The 21,390-nt window shown below is 50.5% G+C and overlaps 1 protein-coding gene across 1 annotated transcript in view; it reads right to left on the bottom strand.

Annotated features, from left to right (window-relative positions):
- Positions 1–8,264, bottom strand: part of LOC140395178 (calponin-2-like) — a 54,223-nt gene extending 45,959 nt beyond the window's left edge. The window contains exon 1 of the mRNA XM_072482685.1: positions 7,995–8,264. Within this exon, the coding sequence (XP_072338786.1) occupies positions 7,995–8,057 (63 nt within the window). The 5' untranslated portion in view covers positions 8,058–8,264. The remainder of the gene's footprint in view (positions 1–7,994) is intronic.
- Between the last annotated feature and the right edge of the window lie 13,126 nt (positions 8,265–21,390).

Genomic DNA, 21,390 nt, shown 5'->3' on the forward strand with positions numbered 1-21,390 from the left:
GGTGTTCGAAGAAGGCGAAAACCAAGCCAAATATGACACGGTCATCCTCAAACTGGACCAGCACTTTCAAGTTGAAGTAAATGAAAGTTTTGAAAGATACCTCTTTCAGCAACGCCTGCAAGGTAAGGAGGAGCTTTTTCAACCCTTTTTGACGCACCTCCGGATTCTAGCGCAGTCCTGCGGTTACGGCACCACCACAGAGTCCATGATCAGGGACCAGATTGTTTTTGGCGTTGCCTCTAGTGGCCTACGCCAGCAGCTTCTTAAAATGAAAAGCCTCACCTTAGCGTCTGCTGTGGAAGCCTGTGTCCTCCACGAAAATGCTACCTGCCGTTTTGCCCGATTTCAGGCGTCCGAGTTGGCACGGAGGGGGTCCCCAGCCGTCGAATCGGCAAGCCAGGCCGCCCACGACGTCGAACGCATCCAGGCCGTCGATTACTTCCCGACCCACGGCCCGGACGACAGCGGCCGCTTCCCGCGTTTTTCGCGGTCTCCCGCGCAGGTGCGCGCCAAAAATAACGGCCACAACGAGGGACGCACTGCGCAGGCGCGCCCACCGCAAGATCGCACTGCGCATGCGCAGTGGCGCAACGAACGCCGTGACGTCATGACGTGCGGCAATTGTGGAGCTCTACATTTAAAAGGGCAATGTCCTGCAAAAAACCGACAGTGCCACAGATGTGGCAAGATGGGCCACTACGCAGCCCACTGTCGTTCGGCTCAACCCATGGATCCGGCGCATCCTCGACAATCTCGCAGACACGTCAGGACCGTCCAGCCCACGCATCAAGACTTCCAGTTAAGTGATGCAGATGACCAGGATGCCTTCCGCGTTTCCGTCATTGATGTCAACAAGGTCAATGCCATCAATCCAGCCGATGAGTGGTGTGCCACCCTGACGGTCAACCCGAACTCGTCGCAAGCCCATTAGACTGGACTTATAATACCGTTCATATGTTTAACAAGTTGCACAATTTTACATGATAACCTGTTGTTGTTTATCGTTCCAGATGTCGTCTGACTGGACAACTGTTCAAGTTTTTTTTCTTCTTCTCTCGTTCGCATTTATGTTATGTTATGGTACAACTTGGTTCATGTGACGCACCCGACATCGCCCCATGTACATAGTTCCGTCATATGCACATGCTGCACACGACACACACACACTCTTAGATGCACTCACGACACGATCATATTTATTACCACGTAGGCACATATCTTTGTAAAAAGGGGGGATGTCATGATATTCAAACACACACATCATGATGGACACACTAACAGGCAAATCAGAGTACACAACACCACAACCAATCACAGACAAGAACACCAACCACATAAAAAGCACGAGCACGACACCTGGTGGTCAGTAGGTCTGGGGAGAAGGGAACAAGAAAGAGCTGTTAAAACATCACAAGCAGGGAACCCCCACGTGCAGAGTGCAAAGACCAAACTGTAAATAGTAAGTTTAAATAAAGTAGCGTTGTACCATATGCAACCGTGTTGGCTCATCTGTGTGTCAGAACACCCAACACCACAGTCACCACTGTTGTATTATATTGTATATATGGGTATTACAGCAAGGCCCCTGTACTACAGGTACGGGGATAGATCCCTGCCTGCTGGCTCCGCCCAGGAGGCAGAGTAGAAATGAGTGTGCTCTCCGAACAGCAGCCATGTCGTAATCTGCTGTAGGAGGTCACACATCTCTGTGTAATAAACCTCAAATACATTCTACTCTCGTCTCGTCGTAATTGATAGCATCAATTTATTACACCGAGATTTTTCAGAGATGGATCTCCGCATCAAGCCAGATCGCCTGCAGCTGCATCCTCAAGCAGACAACGCTAAAAAGGACTTCACACATTGGCTAGCTTGCTTTGAAGCATTCATCGGGTCTGCGCCAGACCCAATCTCAGAAGCACAGAAGCTCCAGATTCTGTACACGCGGCTGAGCTCCAACGTTTTTCCCCTCGTCCAGGATGCGCCTACCTACGCAGAGGCCATGGCGCTATTGAAGGAGAATTACGCTCAGCAGACCAACAAGATCTACGCCAGGCACCTCCTCTCCACGTGGCACCAACTTCCCGGTGAGTCTGTGGAAGATTTCTGGCGTGCCCTGGTGAGAGACTGTGATTGCCAGGCCGTTTCGGCCACTGAATATTCGAACCTGCTAATGAGAGATGCGTTTGTTACGGGCATAGGGTCTGACTACATCTACAAGCACCTCTTAGAAGGGGCCACGCTTGACCTCGCGGCGACCAAGAAACTAGCACTCTCGCTCACGGTTGCCTCACGCATCGTATAGGCTTATGCCCCTGACCGCACGGCCCACCTCCCCTGTGCTTCGTGGACCCCGCCAGCGGCCACCCCATCGTGGACCCCATCAGCGACCGCCCCCAGCCAACCCCACGCCTGCGCCGTGCGGCAGCCAACCAACCCCGGGGGGCCGAAGTGCTACTGCTGCGAACAGACCAAACACCACCGGCAGCGCTGCCCGGCGCAGAGCGCGCTCTGCAAGGCCTGCGGCAAGAAGGGACATTTTGCTGCAGTGTGTCAAGCCCGCTCAATCACCACTATTGTCCCGGCATCCCCCACGTGCGGCCAGTGGGTGCCGCCATCTTCCTCCCCCCAGACCACGTGCGGCCCGTGGGCACCGCCATCTTGCTCCACTCACAACACGTCGGCCTGTGGGCGCTGCCACCTTGCGTGCCTCAGAACCAATGGGCACCGCCATCTTGCCTGCCCCAGGACACGTGCGGCCCGTGGGCACCGCCATCTTACCCACCTCAGGACCCCTGCCCGTCAGGCACCTCATCAGGCCGCTCATCACCTGCAACCGCCGACGACCAGCGCGACTCGCCCAGTCACGATCGACCAGTCCCGACCGCACAACCTCGCGACCGCTTCGACAAAGGTGAAGGTCGATGGGCGTGAGATATCCTGCCTTCTGGACTCCGGGAGCACGGAGAGCTTCATCCACGCCGATACGGTAAGGCGCTGCTCCCTCGCGGTACACCCCGCTAACCAAAGAATCTCCCTGGCCTCCGTATCCCACTCCGTGGCAATCCGGCGGTACTGCATCGCCACCCTCACCGTCCAGGGTGTAGAGTTCAGCGGCTTCCGGTTCTACGTCCGCCCCAACCTCTGCGCAGCCTTGCTACTTGGCCTGGACTTTCAGTGCAACCTCCAGATCCTAACCCTGAAATTTGGCGGGCCCCTACCACCCCTTACGGATTGCAAACCGGTCGCCACCAGGAGCAGATGGTACAGCACCCAGGACAGGACCTTCATCACGTCTGAAACCAGCGGCTGCTGCGGGGAGGTATCATCAAGGCCAGCAACAGCCCCTGGAGAGCCCAAGTGGTAGCGGTGAAAACCGGGGAGAAAAACAGGATGGTCGTTGACTACAGTCAGAGCACCAATCGGTACACGCAGCTCGACGCGTACCCCCTCCCACCCATATCTGATATGGTCAATCAGATTGCACAGTACCGGGTCTTCTCGACAGTGGACCTGAAATCTGCCTACCACCAGCTCCCCACCCGTAAGGCGGACCGCCCATACACTGCGTTTGAAGCAGACGGCCATCTTTACCATTTCCGTAGGGTTCCCTTCGCCATCACCAACGGGGTCTCGGTCTTCCAACGGGAGATGGACTGAATGGTTGACCGGTACGGGTTGCGGGCCACTTTCCCGTACCTGGACAACGTCACCATCTGCGGCCACGACCAGAAGGACCACAACGCTAACCTTCCCAAATTTCTCCACACCGCCACACTCCTCAACCTAACTTACTACACGGAGAAGTGTGTGTTCAGCACGAACTGATTAGCCATCCTCGGCTATGTGGTTCAGAACGAAGTTCTAGGGCCCGGCCCTGATCGCATGGAACTACCCCTTCCCCACTGTCCCAAGGCCATCAAACGATGCCTGGGGTTCTTTTGTATTACGCCCAGTGGGTCCCAAATTATGCAGACATGGCCCGCCCACTCATTCAATCCACCACTTTCCCACTGACGGCCGAGGCTCACCAGGCCTTCAACCGTATCAAGGCCGACATCGCCAAGGCCGCGATGTACGCAGTCGACGAGACGCTCTCCTTCCAAGTCAAGAGCGATGCATCAGACGTCGCTCTGGCCGCCACCCTCAACCAGGCAGGCAGGCCCGTGACATTCTTTTCCCGCACCCTCCATGCCTCTGAAATTCAGCACTGTTCCGTCGAAAAGGAGGCCCAAGCGATCGTTGAAGCTGTGCGACATTGGAGGCATTACCTGGCCGGCAGGAGATCCACTCTCCTCACTGACCAACGGTCGGTTGCCCTCATGTTTAACAACACACAGCGGGGTAAGATCAAAAATGATAAGATCTTGCGGTGGAGGATCGAGCTCTCCATGTACAATTACAGGATTCTGTACCTCCCCGGTAAGCTCAACGAGCCCCCCGATGCCCTATCCCGAGGTACATGTGCCAGCGCACAAGTCGACCGACTCCGGACCCTGCACGACGATGTCTCTCACCCGGGAGTCACCCGCTTTTACCACTTCATTAAGGCCCGCAATCTGCCCTACTCCATCGAGGAAGTCTGGGCTATCACCAGAGACTGCTATGTCTGCGTGGAGTGTAAACCGCACTTCTACCGGCCAGATCATGCGCGCCTGGTGAAGGCCTCCCGCCCCTTTGAACGCCTCGGCGTGGACTTCAAAGGCCCCCTCCCCTCCACCGACCGCAACACGTACTTTCTTAATGTGGTCGACGAGTATTCCCGATTCCCTTTCGCCGTCCCATGCCCCGATATGACGTCTGCCACCATCATCAAAGCCCTCCACACCATCTTCACTCTGTTCGGTTTCCCCGCCTACGTCCACAGCGACCGGGGATCCTCATTTATGAGCGAGGAGCTGCAGCAGTACCTGCTCAACAGGAGCACTGCCTCGAGCAGGACGATCAGCTACAACCCCAGGGGAAACGGGTAGGTGAGCGGGAGAATGGGATGGTCTGGAGGGCCGTCCAGCTGGCCCCATGGTCCAGAAATCTCCCAGCCTTCCGCTGGCAGGAGGTCCTCCCCGACGCCCTTCACTCCATTCGGTCGCTCCTGTGCATTGCGACTAACGAAACCCCTCATGAACGTCTCTTTGCCTTCCCCAGGAAGTCCACCTCCGGGATTTTGCTCCCAACGTGGCTGGCAGCTCCAGGACTCATTCTCCTCCGCAAGCACGTGCGGCTCCACAAGGTGGACCCGTTGGTTGAGAGGGTACAGCTACTCCATGTGAGCCCGCAGTATGCCTACGTAGCGTACCCCGACGGCCGCCAAGACACAGTCTCCCTCAGGGATCTGGCACCAGCTGGGTCCCCACACACAACCCCCCCCCCCCCCCCCCCCGCCCCGGCACCACCCTCCCCTCCCACGGCGCACCCCACCACAGCCCCCGCTCCAGGCCAATCCGTCCGCCCCTTGCTCCCACCCGGGGATGAAGAGGATTCCGGCACGCTCCCGGAGTCACCGAAGACCAAGCCGATGCCGGAGTCGCCACCAGCACTGCAGCGCTCTCAACGACAGATCAAGGAGCCCGATCGTCTAAATTTGTAACCTTCTCTGTAATTTTAAAACCAATCTGTATGTATATAGTTTTCCACCACCCCTGCTGGACTCATTTTTAACAGGGGGTGAATGTGGTAGTCACCACTGTTGTATTATATTGTATATATGGGAATTACGGTAAGGCCCCTGTATTACAGGTACGGGGGTAGATCCCTGCCTGCTTGCTCCGCCCAGGAGGCAGAGTATAAATGTGTGTGCTCTCCGAACAGCAGCCATTTCGTAAGCTGCTGTAGGAGGCCACACATCTCTGTGTAATAAAGCCTTGATTACATTCTACTCTCGTCTCGTTGTAATTGATAGTGCATAAGGGTGCTCTTTCCAAGGGTCGGTGCAGACTTGATGGGTCAAATGGCCTCCTTCTGCACTTTAAATTCTATGATCATTGGACTGTTGGAAGAAATCGGAGCGCCCGGAAGAAATCCATACAGACACAGAGAGAACATGCAAACTTCACACAGACAGTCACCCGAGGTTGGTATTGAACCCGAATTGAACTGGTGCGGTGAGGCAGTGGTGCTAACCATTGTGCCATCGTGCCACCCAGAACCCAGATGGGCCGCAGTTTTCCACCATTGTTTGAAGCTTATTTTAGAAGCTAGAAAAAAAGGGTTGATCAGTTTATGGAATGAAACTGGAATGGCTCGGAGTGCCAAAAAACTTGCTCCTATTTTGGATGTTTCGCTGTAAGACATGGCCACTAATGGTGGTGCAATTAAAATGGGGGGGGGGGGGGGGTGTTCAAGAGGGCAGAATTGGGGAAGAGTAGATACCTAAAATTAAATTTTAAAAATGCTGGACAAACTCAGCACGACTGACAGCATCGGTGGAGCAAGAAACAGAGTTAATGTTTCGAGTCCAACATGACTTTTCTTCAGATACCTACTTGGAATTGCAGGGTTTGGAGAGCTTACAAAGATCAGGAGGGGTGAAATGGCAGGAGTGATTTGTAAACAAAGATGAGAATTTTAAAACGGGAGGCCTTGCCGATCTGGGAGCAATGTAGGTCAGCGAGCATAGAAGAGAAAGGCGAACGGCACATAAATGTAAGTCAGGGCGCAGGCAGAGTTTTAGATGATCTCACGTTTGTGGAAGATTGATCACGGGGTACCAGCCAGGAGTGTATTGGAATAGTCAGGTCTGGAGGGCATGGGATAAGGCTTTTCACAGATGAGTTGCGGCAGGTAGAGACCGAGGTGGTGGTAGGGGTGGAAATAAACGTCTTTGCGTTGATGCAGCTATGTGGTCGGATGTTCATTTCACTGTCAAATATCAAGTCAAGGCTGCAAACAGTTCGGTTCATCCACGGGACAAACTTCAAAAGCATTCTTGGGCTTTCCTTCATTGCTTGAGAAGTGACAACGCAAATGTTTGAAACAAAAAGGGGAAAAAATCTAGCTCCTTTTTCCATATCATTTTTATTCAGAGCAATACAGACCAGGACGGAGAGCGAGAGAGAGAGAAAAAGAGAGAGAAAGAGAGAGAGAAAGAGAGCGAGAGCTCTCTGCCATCAGTTATTCAGACACCTCATGCATTAAAAAAAAATTGAATAAAAAGCAAGAATTTATAAAACAGATTCACTCGACCTCACCCCACCCCCAAACACAAAGGATCGCAAAAGCACATGGCAAACAACGATTTTAAAGGCGATCAAAGCTCTCTCCTTGCATCAAGGTACAACTGTGGCCACCTTTAAGCAAGACATGCAGGAAATTCTAACTCCTGCTTCTTTTTTAAAAAAGTCATTGCCCTCCACATCCTTGGGAAAATGTTTCACAATCCTACTTGCAACAGCGAGAGATAGACTGGCCCAGGCGCAAAGAATTAACTGAAGATTAAGAAAGGCAGGTGGTGGCAGGAGATACGGAAACCTACCCACAGCACCAGGGAGCCGGGTTTGATTCCGACCTTGGATGACTGTGTGGAGTTTGCACGTTCTCCCCATGCCTGCACGGGTTTCCTGCAGGTGTTTCAGTTTCCTCCCACAGTCCAAAGATGTGCAGATTAGGTGGATTGCCCATGCTAAATTGCCCCTCAAGTGTCCAAGGATGTGCAGGTTAGGTGGATAGGCCATGTTCAATGCGCAGGGTTACAGGGGCTAGGGCAGGGCTGTGCGCCTAGGTAGGGTGTTCTTTCAGAGGGTCAGTGCAGACTCGACGGGCTGAATGGTTTCCCTCTGCACTGTAGGCATCCGATGAACACTTCAATCTAATCTCATTTTGCTGCAGCAACTGCTGGGACTCGCCCAGAGCTACTACAAAAAAAAAGTCAGAGCGACATCTTATCAATGACATAAGAGGCGCTGAATGCGCCGTTACAAAGTTACCAGCAGGTTACACACCCACTGACAAATTGAGACGCTTTAAAAGATCAAATTAAAACAAAAAGTTAAACTTACTCTGTTTTTCACCTCTGCTGACAGACCGTACGCAGGTCCGATGTTAAACTGCTTGCTGGACATGATGTTCAAGGGCTTTCAAGACGTTACTTCAAACCTGAGCAGTTTTCTTTCTAATGCAGACAGGGGCGGTGCGTCTGCGCCCTTTTGATCACTTTCAGTAAAGTGAAATTTCACCGCCAGTTCCTCCCCGGCCCGGCGAGCTCGAGTCCATATATGGGCAGAAACTGACAAATTCCAGGCTGGGCGGAACTCCTGCCCTCCCCCCTCCAATTCTCTCCGAAATCTTTGGGTCATTCACTGAGAAACAAAAAAAAAGCTGCAGGAAACAAGGATAGACAGGAAACTGACGTCAAGCAGTCACATCACCTTTCCATGGCACCCAGAACACACACACACACTGGGATTGTAGAGAGCAGCGGACCAGGGCACTGACCCCCTCCAGGTGGCTCTTTCATGAAGCCTTGACCTGAAAATACACATCAGGACTGTCAACAAATTAGCATGTGCTTCGGGAGAAGAACTAACGGACATGTTACTCTTTTTCACTCTCTCTCACACACAAACACACATGGTTTAAGAAGCCACGGAATGCTTTCCTGCAAGTATTGAGCTCACAGAATTTACAGTGCAGAAGGAGGCCACTCGGCCCATCGAGTCTGCACCGGCCCTTGGGAAGCGCACCCCACTCAAGCCCACACCTCCAACCTATCCCAGTAACCCCATCTAACATTTTTGGACACTAAGGGGTAATTTAGCATGGCCAATCCACCTAACCTGCACACCTTTGGACTGTGGGAGGAAACCAGAGCATTCGGAGGAGACCCACGCAGACACGGGGAGAACTCCGCACGGACAGTGACCCAAGCCGGGAATCGATCCTGGGACCCATGAGCTGTGGGGCAACTGCTAACCACTGTGCTACCGTGCTGCCCCAAGCTAGAAAGCCATTTCGAATGGGGAATTGGATGTTTATTGAGGCAGGCATGGAAATGGATAGCAGCAGCAAGGGCTGAATGGCCTCCTTCTGCGCTGGACCTTCCGTTTCATCATAATTCGAGGGTGTGAAGCTAACATTTTAAGTCACAGACTATTTTTGTCTGAGTGTAGATGTATTTATAACAATATTTTTCCACCTCCACTTTGCCTGCAAATGACAATGCTTTATTTGTAAATCTGACGGCGAGTAATTGGCAGACTGTTCGCCCACAGTATCCGAACTTGAGCATGATTTAACCCAATACAGACAAACAGGCATTGTGGCACATGCTTTGCAGCAGGGAGAGCAATTGGAATAAAATCCTGTCATTTTCCTTCACTAGCCCAAGTGTACTGAGAGGTGAACCACAGCAACACAATGTTTAGGTGCTTGGTTGAAATACATCAGGAAACGCCTGGTCCACCTGGAAGGTGGGAAGGGTAGAATTGGCACCAGAAGCCCAAATTCAGAAGGGTTACATCAGTTAGGATGTCCACTTGTAACTGCTCCAGCAAATCAGGAGCAAGTTCAACTCTGATGCTTTTTATAGTGGAATAGCCTCCCGATACTCATCATCTGGACTCAAAACATGAAGAATGGCCACCCTGCTAGATGCGCTGCCAGGTGGGCAGGACACCTAACAGGGTGGCACAATGGTACAGTGGTTGGCACTGCTGCCTCACAGTGCCAGGACCCGGGTTCGATTCCGGCTTGGGTGACTGTGTGGAGTTTGCACTTTCTCCCCTTATCTGCGTGCTCTTTTGGGGGGGTCAGTGCCAATTTGACGGGTTGAATGGCCTCCTGCACTGTAAGGACTGTAGGATTCTATGATTCTATGATTGTCAGAGGACAGTATCCCTAAAAGTGGTTAGCTCTCAGGAGCTAGCAGTGTCAACTATGATTAAATGGAAGTTTCATCAGCTGACCTGCCCACACTCTAGCCATTATTCTGCTAACATCGGCATCATGCAAATCCCTGCCCTCCCGCACCCACTGGAAAGCAAAAATACTTATGACCCAATTGGATGATGCTTCACTACTTTACAAGAATGAGAAACCTCAGTTATGAGGATGGATTGGAGAGGTTGGGATTGTTCTCCTTGGAGAGAAGAAGGCTAAGAGGAGATTTGATAGAGATGTTCAAAATCATGAGGGGGCAGGGTGGCATGGTGGCGCAATGGTTAGCACTGCTGCCTCACGGCACTGAGGTCCCAGATTCGATCCCGGCTCTGGGTCACTGTCTGTGTGGAGTTTGCACACTCTCCCCGTGTTTGCGTGAGTTTTGCCCCCACAACCCAAAGATGTGCAGGTTAGGTGGATTGGCCACGCTAAATTGCCCCTTAATTGGAAAAAATAATTGGATACTCTAAAAAATGTTTTTAAATCGTGAGGGGGCTGGACAGAGGAGATAAGGAGAAACTATTCTCGCTGATAAAAGAATCAAGAACAAAAGAGCACAGATTTTAAGTGATTTGCAAAAGAAGCAAATGCGGGGGGCGATTCTCCGAGCCCCGAGCCGGGCCGGAGAATCGGAGCAATCGCGCCACGACGCCGGCGCGCGATTCTCCGAGGTGCAGAGAATTGGCGCCCTTTGCACCGGCGCGTTTGGCGCGGCGCCAGCAGCGGGCCGCTGGAATCAACTGAGGCATTCTAGAGGGAATTAGATGATTATTTGAATAGAAACAATGTGCAGGAATACGGGGAAAAGGCAGGAGAATGGCACTGTCATGATGCTCGTTTGGAGAGCTGGTGCAGGCTTGATGGGCCAAACTCCTTCTGCACCGTAATAATTCTGTGATGCTGTGACTGGGAAAAACAAAATCTTTTTCAATGTCTGCATGATTTTTCTGCACACAGCAATGTCCTTGTGATTAATCTTCCAATCCTGGAGACTCCAGGCCAATCCTGGAGGGTTGGCAACCCTATCAGGAGAAGTGAGGGGAAGAAACTGGGCACACAATTAAAACTAAAAGCACTCTGATGGGGAAGACTTTGTGTCTGGTAATGTAAAGAAAACCGAATCAGACGGGCCTTTCCCCTGAGAGGACCTACCCTCTAATCAGCACTGTCAGGAAATGCTGCACTGACTCGGGGACTAGATACTGGGAAAGGAAGAAATGTTCCAACATAAACAATATTGTTAACGACATAAGATTATTTCTTTAATCAATTTTGCTTCCAATTTCCACCCCTCTTTCACCTCCAACACTTTCCTTCCTTGACCTCTCTGTCTATTCTGCTCCACCTTCTCCACCCCGCTCTCCAACTAAATAATGCATCACATTTCTACCCCTCTTCAACTCTGAAGTTGAGTCATACGGACTCGACACGTTAACTCTGATTCCCTCACCACAGTTGCTGCCAGAGCTGCTGAGTTCATCCAGCATTTTCTGTTTTTATTATAGATTATTTCCAGCCCTCACCTGCGTGTAGATTATCATAGATTATCATAGAATTTACAGTGCAGAAGGAGGCCATTCGGCCCATCGAGTCTGCACCGGCTCTTGGAAAGAGCACCCTACCCAAGGTCAACACCTCTACCCTATCCCCATAACCCAGTAACCCCACCCAACACTCAGGGCAATTTTGGACACTTAAGGGCAATTTATCATGGCCAATCCACCTAACCTGCACATCTTTGGACTGTGGGAGGAAACCGGAGCACCCGGAGGAAACCCACTCACACACGGGGAGGATGTGCAGACTCCTCACAGACAGTGACCCAAGCCGGAATCGAATCTGGGACCCTGGAGCTGTGAAGCAATTGTGCTATCCACAATGCTACCGTGCTGCCCTCAAATGATCTCAATTGTACTCAAATGATGTACTCAAATGATCCCAATTTAAATAGGGACAATATTGCCGGAATGGGATGGTGGAAGCAGATTCAAGTGTAACTGTCATGGGGAGATTGGTAAATACTCGAACGGAAAATATTCACAGCTATGGGGAAGGAACAGGCTGTGGGTCAACCTGGGATAGCTCTACCAAAGAGCCAGTACAGGTACAATAGGCTGAATGGGCTGTATTATTCGATGGACATTTCCAGCAACCAACTGAATTCAGGCAAGTGAGGTGTGGCAGTAAATTCACAGTGACAGGTTCAGTCACAGCATGAAGGTACTGCCAGTCTAGAATTCTAGTAAATGGGCAATGGATACCTGAGACTGATTACAAGGCAGAGCCTAACAGATGCTTGCATCTGATGTTTGATAACAAATCCCAGAAAGGTTGATAATCATTATTTGAAACTCAAGATGAAATTACAATTTTGAATCTCTGCCAAGCAGTCATTTGCTGTTTAATAATGTGAAGTTTGAGAGTGTTACACCTGCGTAATAAGCCCCCATGAAGTGAGGAAGAAGATGAATACTTTACTTTCCAAAAGCAGAACGTCAAAGGACGACTTACCTTAACACAAAATGGAGTCCGGAGGGCCAGGTGACCTTCTTTTGTGTTTTGTGTGTAGGCGAAGTGACTTTTCTGGGCATGTCTCTGGGAAGTCACCTAAAAGACCTTCCAAGGTGCTGATGACTGCCCCTCTCCATTTTAGTTAGTTTCAATGATTAAGATGCAAAGTATCAATAACTGATAGGCTTGCTGGCCTCATGGAAATGCAAAAAAACATATCTGAAGGCTATTCATAATAATAATAAAATCGCTTATTGTCACAAGTAGTTGAAATGTTGATGGGGATGTGAAACTTTCCCCGTTATGTGACAATTACTTAGTCCATCAATCCATTTGTGCGGACAATAAGAACATCAATACTGTGATCACTTGACAGAAACTAGCTAATGGCAAGAAACATTCTATTAACTGAGATGTGGTCAGGGACAGTCAGTCTGGGAGACAGAGGCCAAAGGGGGAAGAGATTTTGCCCAGAAAGGTAAGGATCCTTCCTAATATTCCCTTTCATACAGAGAAAGTGGAGCTATTCTTTTTTCCTATTGAATTGTAGAACCAAGCCAGATTCCTACTGTTGCCAGGAGTAAGTCATCACCAGAAACCTCAGCAGAATCACAGAATTGGTACAGCATAGAAGGAGGTCATTCAGCCCATTGTGTCTGTCCTCCAAATGGCCCTTGAAATGAACAACTCACTGAGTGCCATTCTCCTGTCTTCTCCCTGTAACCCTGCACATTCTTGGTTTTCAGATAACAATCTAATTCCCTTTGGATGCTTCAATTGAACCTGCCTCCACCACAATGTCAGGGTTCACTTGCAAATCCAATCCAGTACGAAGTTCACATACATTTGGACTTCCAAGAAAGAATCGTGGGTGGAGATTTTTCCCTCCCTAACCCAGGGGAAGGAAGATCAATTGTAGATGGCCAGGCTGAGGCCAGCTAACTCAGTACAAGTTGGAACTTTTCTGGTCCGTATATTTCAGGATCACAAAGAGTAAGGTAATTATGAGGCACTCATGGGGGTTCATATAATTCTGGTGGGAGGGAGGGTGTGGAGTGGTAAGGGATTTTAATTTGCTGTCCAGCAGGTGAGCAAGAGATGGTGGCTGTTAGTTTGTTGGTCAATGAAGCAGAAACCAAGAAACAGAGCTTTCCTTTATTGAGAGTGTTTATTGACTTATTCAGTCTCCCATTACTCCACCCAGTGTCCCAGCTGTCCACTATTTACATGTGCAATGCCTACACATCACCTGTTTCTCTTAACCTTAACTTTCGTTTTATAAATTTAGAGTACTCAATTGTTTTTTCCAATTAAAGGGCAATTTAGTGCGGCCAATCCACCTACCCTGCACATCTTTGGGTTGTGAGGGTGACACTCACGCAGACACGAGGAGAATGTGCAAACTCCACACGGACAGTGACCCAGAGCTGGGATCGAACATGGGTCCTGTGCGTCGTGAGGCAGCAGTGCTAACCACTGGGCCACCGTGCACCCTCTCTTAACTTTAACAATATGTGATTCACAAACCTTAACAATGTAATTCGTCAAGACACATAATCTCCAAAATCTAAAGCGATTGCATACTATGGAAGTGCTATGTTGTTTTTAAAATGCGACGTTAAATATGGGCGGCACGGTAGCACAGTGGTGGTGTTGCTTCACAGCACCAGGGTCCCAGTTTCGATTCCCGGCTTGGGTCACTATCTGTGCGGAGTCTGCATGTTCTCCCCGTGTCTGCGTGGGTTTCCTCTGGGTGCTCAGGTTTCCTCCCACAAGTCCTGAAAGATGTGTTGTTAGGTGAATTGGATATTCTGAATTCTCCCTCTGTGTACCCGAACAGGCGCCGGAATGTGGCGACCAGAGGATTTTTACAGTACCTTCAGTGCAGTGTTAATGTAAGCCTGCTTGTGACAATAAAGATTATTATTAAATTAAGACTCCAGAGGCCGATGTTTTGAGAGACCGATGTTTTGACCTTTGCCTCCCTGGTAGCCTGGAGACAGATCTTGTTGACATGGAGGGACTCTGAACCCCTGAAATCGGGGGCATGGCTCAGTGACATGGCCGGGTTCTCGGGCTTGAGAAGATCAAGTTCGCCCTGAGACGATCAATGCTAGGATTCGCCCGGAGGTGGAAGCCATTTATCAACTTCTTTGGGAGAAATTAAGCTGTCAGCAGATAAAGGGGGGGGGGGGGAGGGGTAAAGGGAAAGAGGGAGGCATGGGGGGGTTGGTTGAAGTGGGAAATAATGGGAAAGGGGGACTGGGGAACTGTGTATGGAAGCCACGTTGGCTGGGTTTGGTTGTTGGTTGGGTGGTATTATTTGTTCTGTTGTTTTTTCCTCTTGAAAATTGTTAAAATTATATATGCTTTAATAAAATATTTTCAGACTTCCGGTGGCGGCCATGGAGGAGCAGGTCGCACATTTGATAGCTCCCGTCTGGAACAGACTTTTGGACCTTATCCCCCCCTTTTTTTCAGATTTTATGGGATAAATCGGTGAAGAGCGAGACTGTAAGGAGAAATCCCCCTCCGGTGTATGGAGAATTGGACCAGAAGTGGCCGTGTGAGGCGACAAAGTCCTATAAGGGACACGCAAATAGAGCTGGTAACACGGGACAGCATGGTGGGGCAGCAGGGCTGTGGGGAGACTGCACAGTGGTCGACGGAGCAGCTGGTGAAGTTTTTCGAGGATTGCTTCGCAAGCTGAAGAAGGACACGCTGGACCCAATTAAGGCTTCGATTGATCAAGTGGTTCAGAATCAGGAAACCCACGGGAGAGCGATCCAGGAGATGGAACAAAAGTTGTCCGAGCACGAGGAGTATATAACCGTGCTGGGAAACAAGGTGGGGATGATGAACGACCGCCAGAAAAGAATGCAGGAGAAGCTGGAGGACCTGTAGAACAGGTCCAGGAGGCAGAATCTCAGAATTGTCAGCCTCCCTGAAGGCCGTGAGGGATCAGTTGTGAGGGCTTATGTGACGGACATGTTGGAGAAGTTGATGGGGGCTGGGACGTTCCCTCGGCCCCTGGAATTGGACAGAGCGCTCAAAGTCCTCGCAAGGAAGCCCCGAACGAACGAGCCGCTGAGGGCCATGGTGGTACGTTTTCACCGTTTCATGGACAAGGAACACGTTTTGCGGTGGGCCAAGAAAGAACGGAGCAGCAAGTGGGAGAACTGTGAGTTGCGCATCTATCAGGACCTGGGAGCGGATTTGGCCAAGAGGAGAGTTGGGTTCAATTGGGCAAAAACGATCCTCTTTAAGAAGGGGGTGAAGCTCAGGATGCTGTACCCAGCCCGTCTGTGGGTCACACATGAGGAACAGGACTTCTACTTTGAAACGCCAGACGAAGTATGGACTTTTATTAAAGAAATGAAGCTGGAGGCGAATTAAAAGACACTTAAGCCTTAGATAAGTACTCTGGTGGCGATTTGTGGTGCTGGATTGTATAATTTTAAGTAGCTCTATGTGAAATAATGGGCTGGGTGGATGGTTAAAGGTTGCTTTGTCTTGCAGGGACCTTGTTAGAGGGGGGGATGGGCTTTGAATTTGGTTCTGCTTTTTTGGGTGACTATTTTTCTAAAGTGACTGTTTCTTTACTGTTTTTTCTGATGTTTGTTTACTGGGGAATGTGATGCTTTTAAAATGTTTATTCATGTGGGGGGGAGAAAGGAGAAAACAATAGGGAGACAGACTGCTTGGTGCCAGGGGAGGGAGCTACCGAGTCAGCATGGGTCAGCTGACTCTCGGAAGCGCAGTGGGGGGTGAGCAGGTGTTAAGCTGGAGCTTGACTTGGGGGATTGGGTTTATAGTGTTGTTGCTATGGGGGGGGGGGGAGGGGGAGCTGCTTTGCTGACAGGGGAGGAACTGTTACTAGGGGACAAATGGGAGGTCAGGAATGGCGGCAGCCCGAGTGGGGACTCGAGGAAGCGGAAGGCACAAGCTTGAGGCTGGCCTAAAAAGGGTGATGGGTAGTCGGCAGGCGGGAGTGGCTGGAAGCCCCCCTGTCCAGGCTGATCACATGGAACGTGAGAGAACTGAATGGGCCGGTCAAGAGGGCTCGCGTGTCCCCGCATTTGAGGGAACTGAAGGCGGACGTGGCAATGCTACAAGAGACACACCTAAAGGTTACAGACCAGACGAGATTGAGGAAGGGGTGGGTTAACCAAGTGTTCCACTCAGGACTGGACTCAAAGACCAGGGGGGTAGCGATCTTGATCAGCAAACGAGTGGCATTCGAGGCAGGGAGACTCGTATCAGACAAGGGGGGTAGGGACATAATGGTGACTGGGAAGCTGGAGGGGGTGCAAGTGGTACTTGTGAACATATATGCTCCAAATTGGGACCAGGTGGAATTTATGAGGCGGGTGTTAGGTAAGATCCCAGATTTAGAGTCACATAACCTGATCATGGGAGGGGACTTCAATACAGTCATTGATCCGGAATTGGACCGGTCAAAATCCAGGACAGAGAGGAGGCCGGCTGGAGGAAAGGAATTGAAGGGTTTTTATGGAACAGGTGGGAGAAGTAGACCCATGGAGGTTTGCACAGCCGAGGACGAAGGAGTTTTCCTTTTTTTCACATGTCCACAAGGTATACTCTCGCATCAACATTTTTGTTCTGAGCAGGGCGCTTAATACCGAAGGTGGTGGATACTGAGTACTTGGCAATTGCAGTGTCGGACCATGCCCTGCATTAGGTGGATCTAAGGGTTAGTGTGGAGAGAGGGCAATGCCCGCTGTGGAGACTGGATGTGGGGTTGCTAGCGGATGAAGCGATCTGTGGGCGGGTTAACAATTCCATCCAGAACTACCTGGAAACAAATGATACGGGGGAGGTCTCTGCAGCGACGGTCTGGGAAGCTTTGAAGGCAGTAGTCAGAGGGGAATTAATCTCGATATGGGCCCACAGAGAAAAGATGGAACGGGCTGAGAGGGACAGGTTAGTTGAGGAGATAATCCAGGTGGACAGGAGATACTTGGAGGCCCCAGATGCGGGGCTACTGAGGGAGCGGCGGAGGTTACAGGTGGAGTTTAGGCTGTTGACCACAGGGAAAGCGGTGGAACAGTTGAGGAAGGCAAGGGGGTTGATTTATGAGTACGGGGAAAAGGCAAGTAGAATGTTGGCGCACCAGCTCAGGAAAAGAGAGGCGGCCAGGGAGATAGGGAAAGTAAAGAATAGAGAAGGTAATACTGTCCTGGACCCAACGGGGGTGAATGAGGTGTTGAAGGACTTTTATAGTAAATTATATGTCTCGGAGCCCCAGGCTGGAGTGGAGGGGATGAGGCAGTTTCTGGATCGGTTGAGGTTCCCGAGGTGGAGGAGGACCTGGTGGAGGGGCTGCGAGCCCCAATTGAGATTGAGGAAATAATCAAGGGGCTGGAGGGCATGCAGTCGGGCAAGGCCCCGGGGCCTGACAGCAACCCGGTGGAATTCAATCAGACGTTTTCAGAGATATTGAGCCCACTGCTGGTGAGGACATTTAACAAAACCAGAGAGAAGGGAGTCCTCCCCCTAACAATGTTGCAGGCCTCGATTTCATTGATCCTGAAACGGGAGAAGGATCTGGAGCAATGCGGGTCATACAGGCCGATTTCTCTACTGAATGTGGATGCCAAACTGCTGGCTAAGATACTGGCCACAAGGATAGAGGACTGTGTCCCGGGGTGATAGGGGAAGACCAGACGGGATTTGTTAAGGGCAGGCAACTTAAGGCCAATGTTCGAAGGCTTCTAAATGTTATTATGATGCCTTCAGAAGGAGAGGAGGCGGAGGTGGCGGTAGCGATGGATGCGGAGAAGGCTTTTGATCGGGTGGAGCGGAATTACCTGTGGGAGGCGCTGGGAAGGTTTGGGTTTGGTGAGGGCTTTATTGACTGGGTGCGGTTGCTCTATCAGGCACCAGTAGCGAGTGTCCGTACGAACCGGCTGACGTTGGGGTACTTTAAACTACACCGAGGGACGAGGCAAGGGTGCCCTCTCTCCCCGTTACTGTTTGCTCTGGCCATAGAGCCATTGGCCATGGCGTTAAGAGCCTCTAGGAACTGGAAAGGGCTGGTTCGGGGGGGCGGGGGGTGGAGCACCGGGTCTTGCTCCGCGCAGATGACCTGCTCTTGTACATTTCGGACCCGTTGGAGGGGATGGGAGAAGTAATGCGAATCTTGGGGGAATTTAGCAATTTTTCGGGGTATAAATTGAACATGGGGAAAAGCGAGATGTTTGCGATCCAGGCAAGCGGGCAGGAGAAGAGACTGGGAGAGCTGCCGCTTAGAATGGTAGGGAAAAGCTTTCGATAGCTGGGTATCTAGGTGGCCCGGGAATGGGAGGCACTGCACAAGTTAAACCTATCCCGGTTGGTAGAACAAATGGAAGGGGACTTTAAGAGATGGGACATGCTCCTGCTATCACTGACAGGGAGGGTACAGTCCATAAAAATGACCGTCCTCCCCAGATTTCTGTTAGTCTTTCAGTGCCTCCCCACCTTCATCCCTAAGCTCTTTTCCAAGCAGGTGAATAAGATTATTTCGGGCTTTGTGTGGGCGAGTAAAACCCCGTGAGTGAAGAAAGTGTTGCTGGAGCGCAGTCAAGGGGAGGGTGGGTTGGCGCTGCCGAACTTCTGCAATTACTACTGGGCGGCTAATATAGCCATGATTAGGAAGTGAGTAGTGGGGGAGGGGTCGGCATGGGAGCGGATGGAGGCGGCGTCATGTAAAGACACCAGTTTGGGAGCATTGGTAACAGCACCTCTGCCGTTCTCGCCGGCCCGATACTCCACAAGTCCAGTGGCAGTGGCAACTCTGAGGCTCTGGGGGCAGTGGAGGAGATATAAGAGAGGGGAGGGAGCATCGATTTGGACCCCGATTTAAAATAACCACAGGTTTGTACTGGGTAAGCTGGATGGCGGGTTCCGGAGTTGGCAGAGGGCAGGAATTAGGAGGATGGGGGATCTATTTATAGACGGGAGCTTTCCCAGCTTGAAAGCTTTGGAGGATAAATTTAAATTGTCAGCAGGGAATGGTTTTAGGTATTTGCAGGTGCGAGACTTCCTGAGAAAACAGGTGCCAGTCTTTCTGCACCGCCTCATCATGCGTCAGGCTTAGCCTAATACAATTTAAGGTAGTCCACCGGGCACACATGATAGCGGCTAGGATGAGTAAGCTCTTCAGGGTTGAGGATAGGTGTGCGAGGTGCGCGGGAAGCCCAGCAAATCATGTCCACATGTTTTGGGCATGCCCGAAGCTTAGAGGGTTTTGGCAGGATTTTGCGAAGGCAATGTCCATGGTACTAAAAACATGGGTGGTGCCGAGTCCGGAGGTAGCGATCTTTGGAGTGTCAGAAGATCCGGGGGTTCAGGGGGTGAAAGAGGCCGACGTCTTGGCCTTTGCCTCCCTGGTAGCCCGGAGACGGATCTTGTTAATGTGGAGGGACTCGAAGCCCCCCGAGTATAGAGACCTGGGTTAGTGACATGGCTGGGTTTCTCAGTCTCGAGAATATAAAGTTCGCCTTAAGAGGGTCAATGGTCGGGTTCACCCGGAGGCGGCAGCCATTCGTCGACTTTCTCGGGAAAAATTAAAATGTCAGCAGATGCAGTATTCCAAGGGGGGGGGGGGGGGGGGGCGGATTGTTGTTGTATGGTTGAGGTGCGTGAAGATTGGGCTGGGGGGAAATGTTTATTTTACCATGTTGATGTCATTGTTTATGTTACTGTTATAAAAATTTTCAAATACCTCAATAAAATATTTTTAAAAATAAAATAAAATAAAATATTTTCAAAAAAATTAAACTAAGACTCTGAGTACAAGATCAGGTGTGTTATTTGAGAATCAACATTTCTTCTCAAGCAATACCAATAAGAGCATATTAACTGCTCATTCAAAAGAAATTGGAAAGTCTCAAAATACTTCACAAAGAGGTGTGAAGAAACAGACACCGAGGTCAGGAAGGAAGCGTTCAGCAGAGCTGTTTGAAAGCTTGGTTGAAGAGTTGAGTTGATGTGTTTAACAGGAAGCTAGATAATACAGGAGGCAGAAAAGAATAGAAGGTTTGTCAATGAGGTGAGATGAAGTAAGATAGGAGGAGGAAACTCATGTGGAGAATAAATGTTGCTGCTAACCAATTGGGTAGGATGGCGTCTTTCTGTGCTGTAAGATTCAAGGAGGGTTTTAGAAAGTGAAGAGTTTTGGAGAAGGAGTTCCCAAGGGTAGGACCAAGGTGGCTACAAGCTTTGCTACCAAATGTGGATAAAGAAAAGGTGATGATCGGAAAGCGGGAATCAGAGGAATAGACTATTCAGGAAGGGATGACAGGCTGAAATCTAACCCTAATGTAGAGAGAAAAAGGGAGGGGAAAGACCATGTGGGGATTTCTCGATATGAATATGATTTCAAACTGGGAAATGCAAAGACAATGAAGATCAGTGACGGAAGGGGTGATGGACAAGTGGTACATAGTGTGGGATCGGATACTTGTAACAGAGACTATGACAGGGTGGGAGGATATGGTGACATAGTGGTCAGCACTGCTGCCTCACAGCACCTGGGACCTGGATTCGATTCCGGCCTTGGGTGGCTATCTGTGTGGAGTTTGCACATTCTCCACGTGTCTGCGTGGGTTTCCTCCGGGTGCTCCGGATTTGTCCCGTAGTCTAAAGGTGTGCAGGTTAGGTGGATTAGCCATGCTAAAATTGCCCCCTAGTGTCTGAAGATGTGGAGGTTAGGTTACGGGCATAGGGCGGGAAAGTGTGCCAGGTAGACTGCTCTTTCAGAGGGTCAGTGTAACCTGATGGACAGAATGGCCTCCTTCTACATGGTAGGGATCCATGATGAGATGAGAATTTATGGAGAATGGGGGACTGACAAGAAGGGCTTGAAATAGTGTTGAGGTGGCAGGCATGTACGAGCATTTCAGTGGCAAAGGGGCTTAAGGTCTCACAAGTGTCTTTTTGTGTGAACTTACTGTAATGGTTGTTGTACTTGACACTCATTAACAGTTGTCGCATTTCAAA

Source organism: Scyliorhinus torazame, chromosome 18 (assembly GCF_047496885.1).
Source record: "Scyliorhinus torazame isolate Kashiwa2021f chromosome 18, sScyTor2.1, whole genome shotgun sequence".
Classification (NCBI taxonomy): domain Eukaryota; kingdom Metazoa; phylum Chordata; class Chondrichthyes; order Carcharhiniformes; family Scyliorhinidae; genus Scyliorhinus; species Scyliorhinus torazame.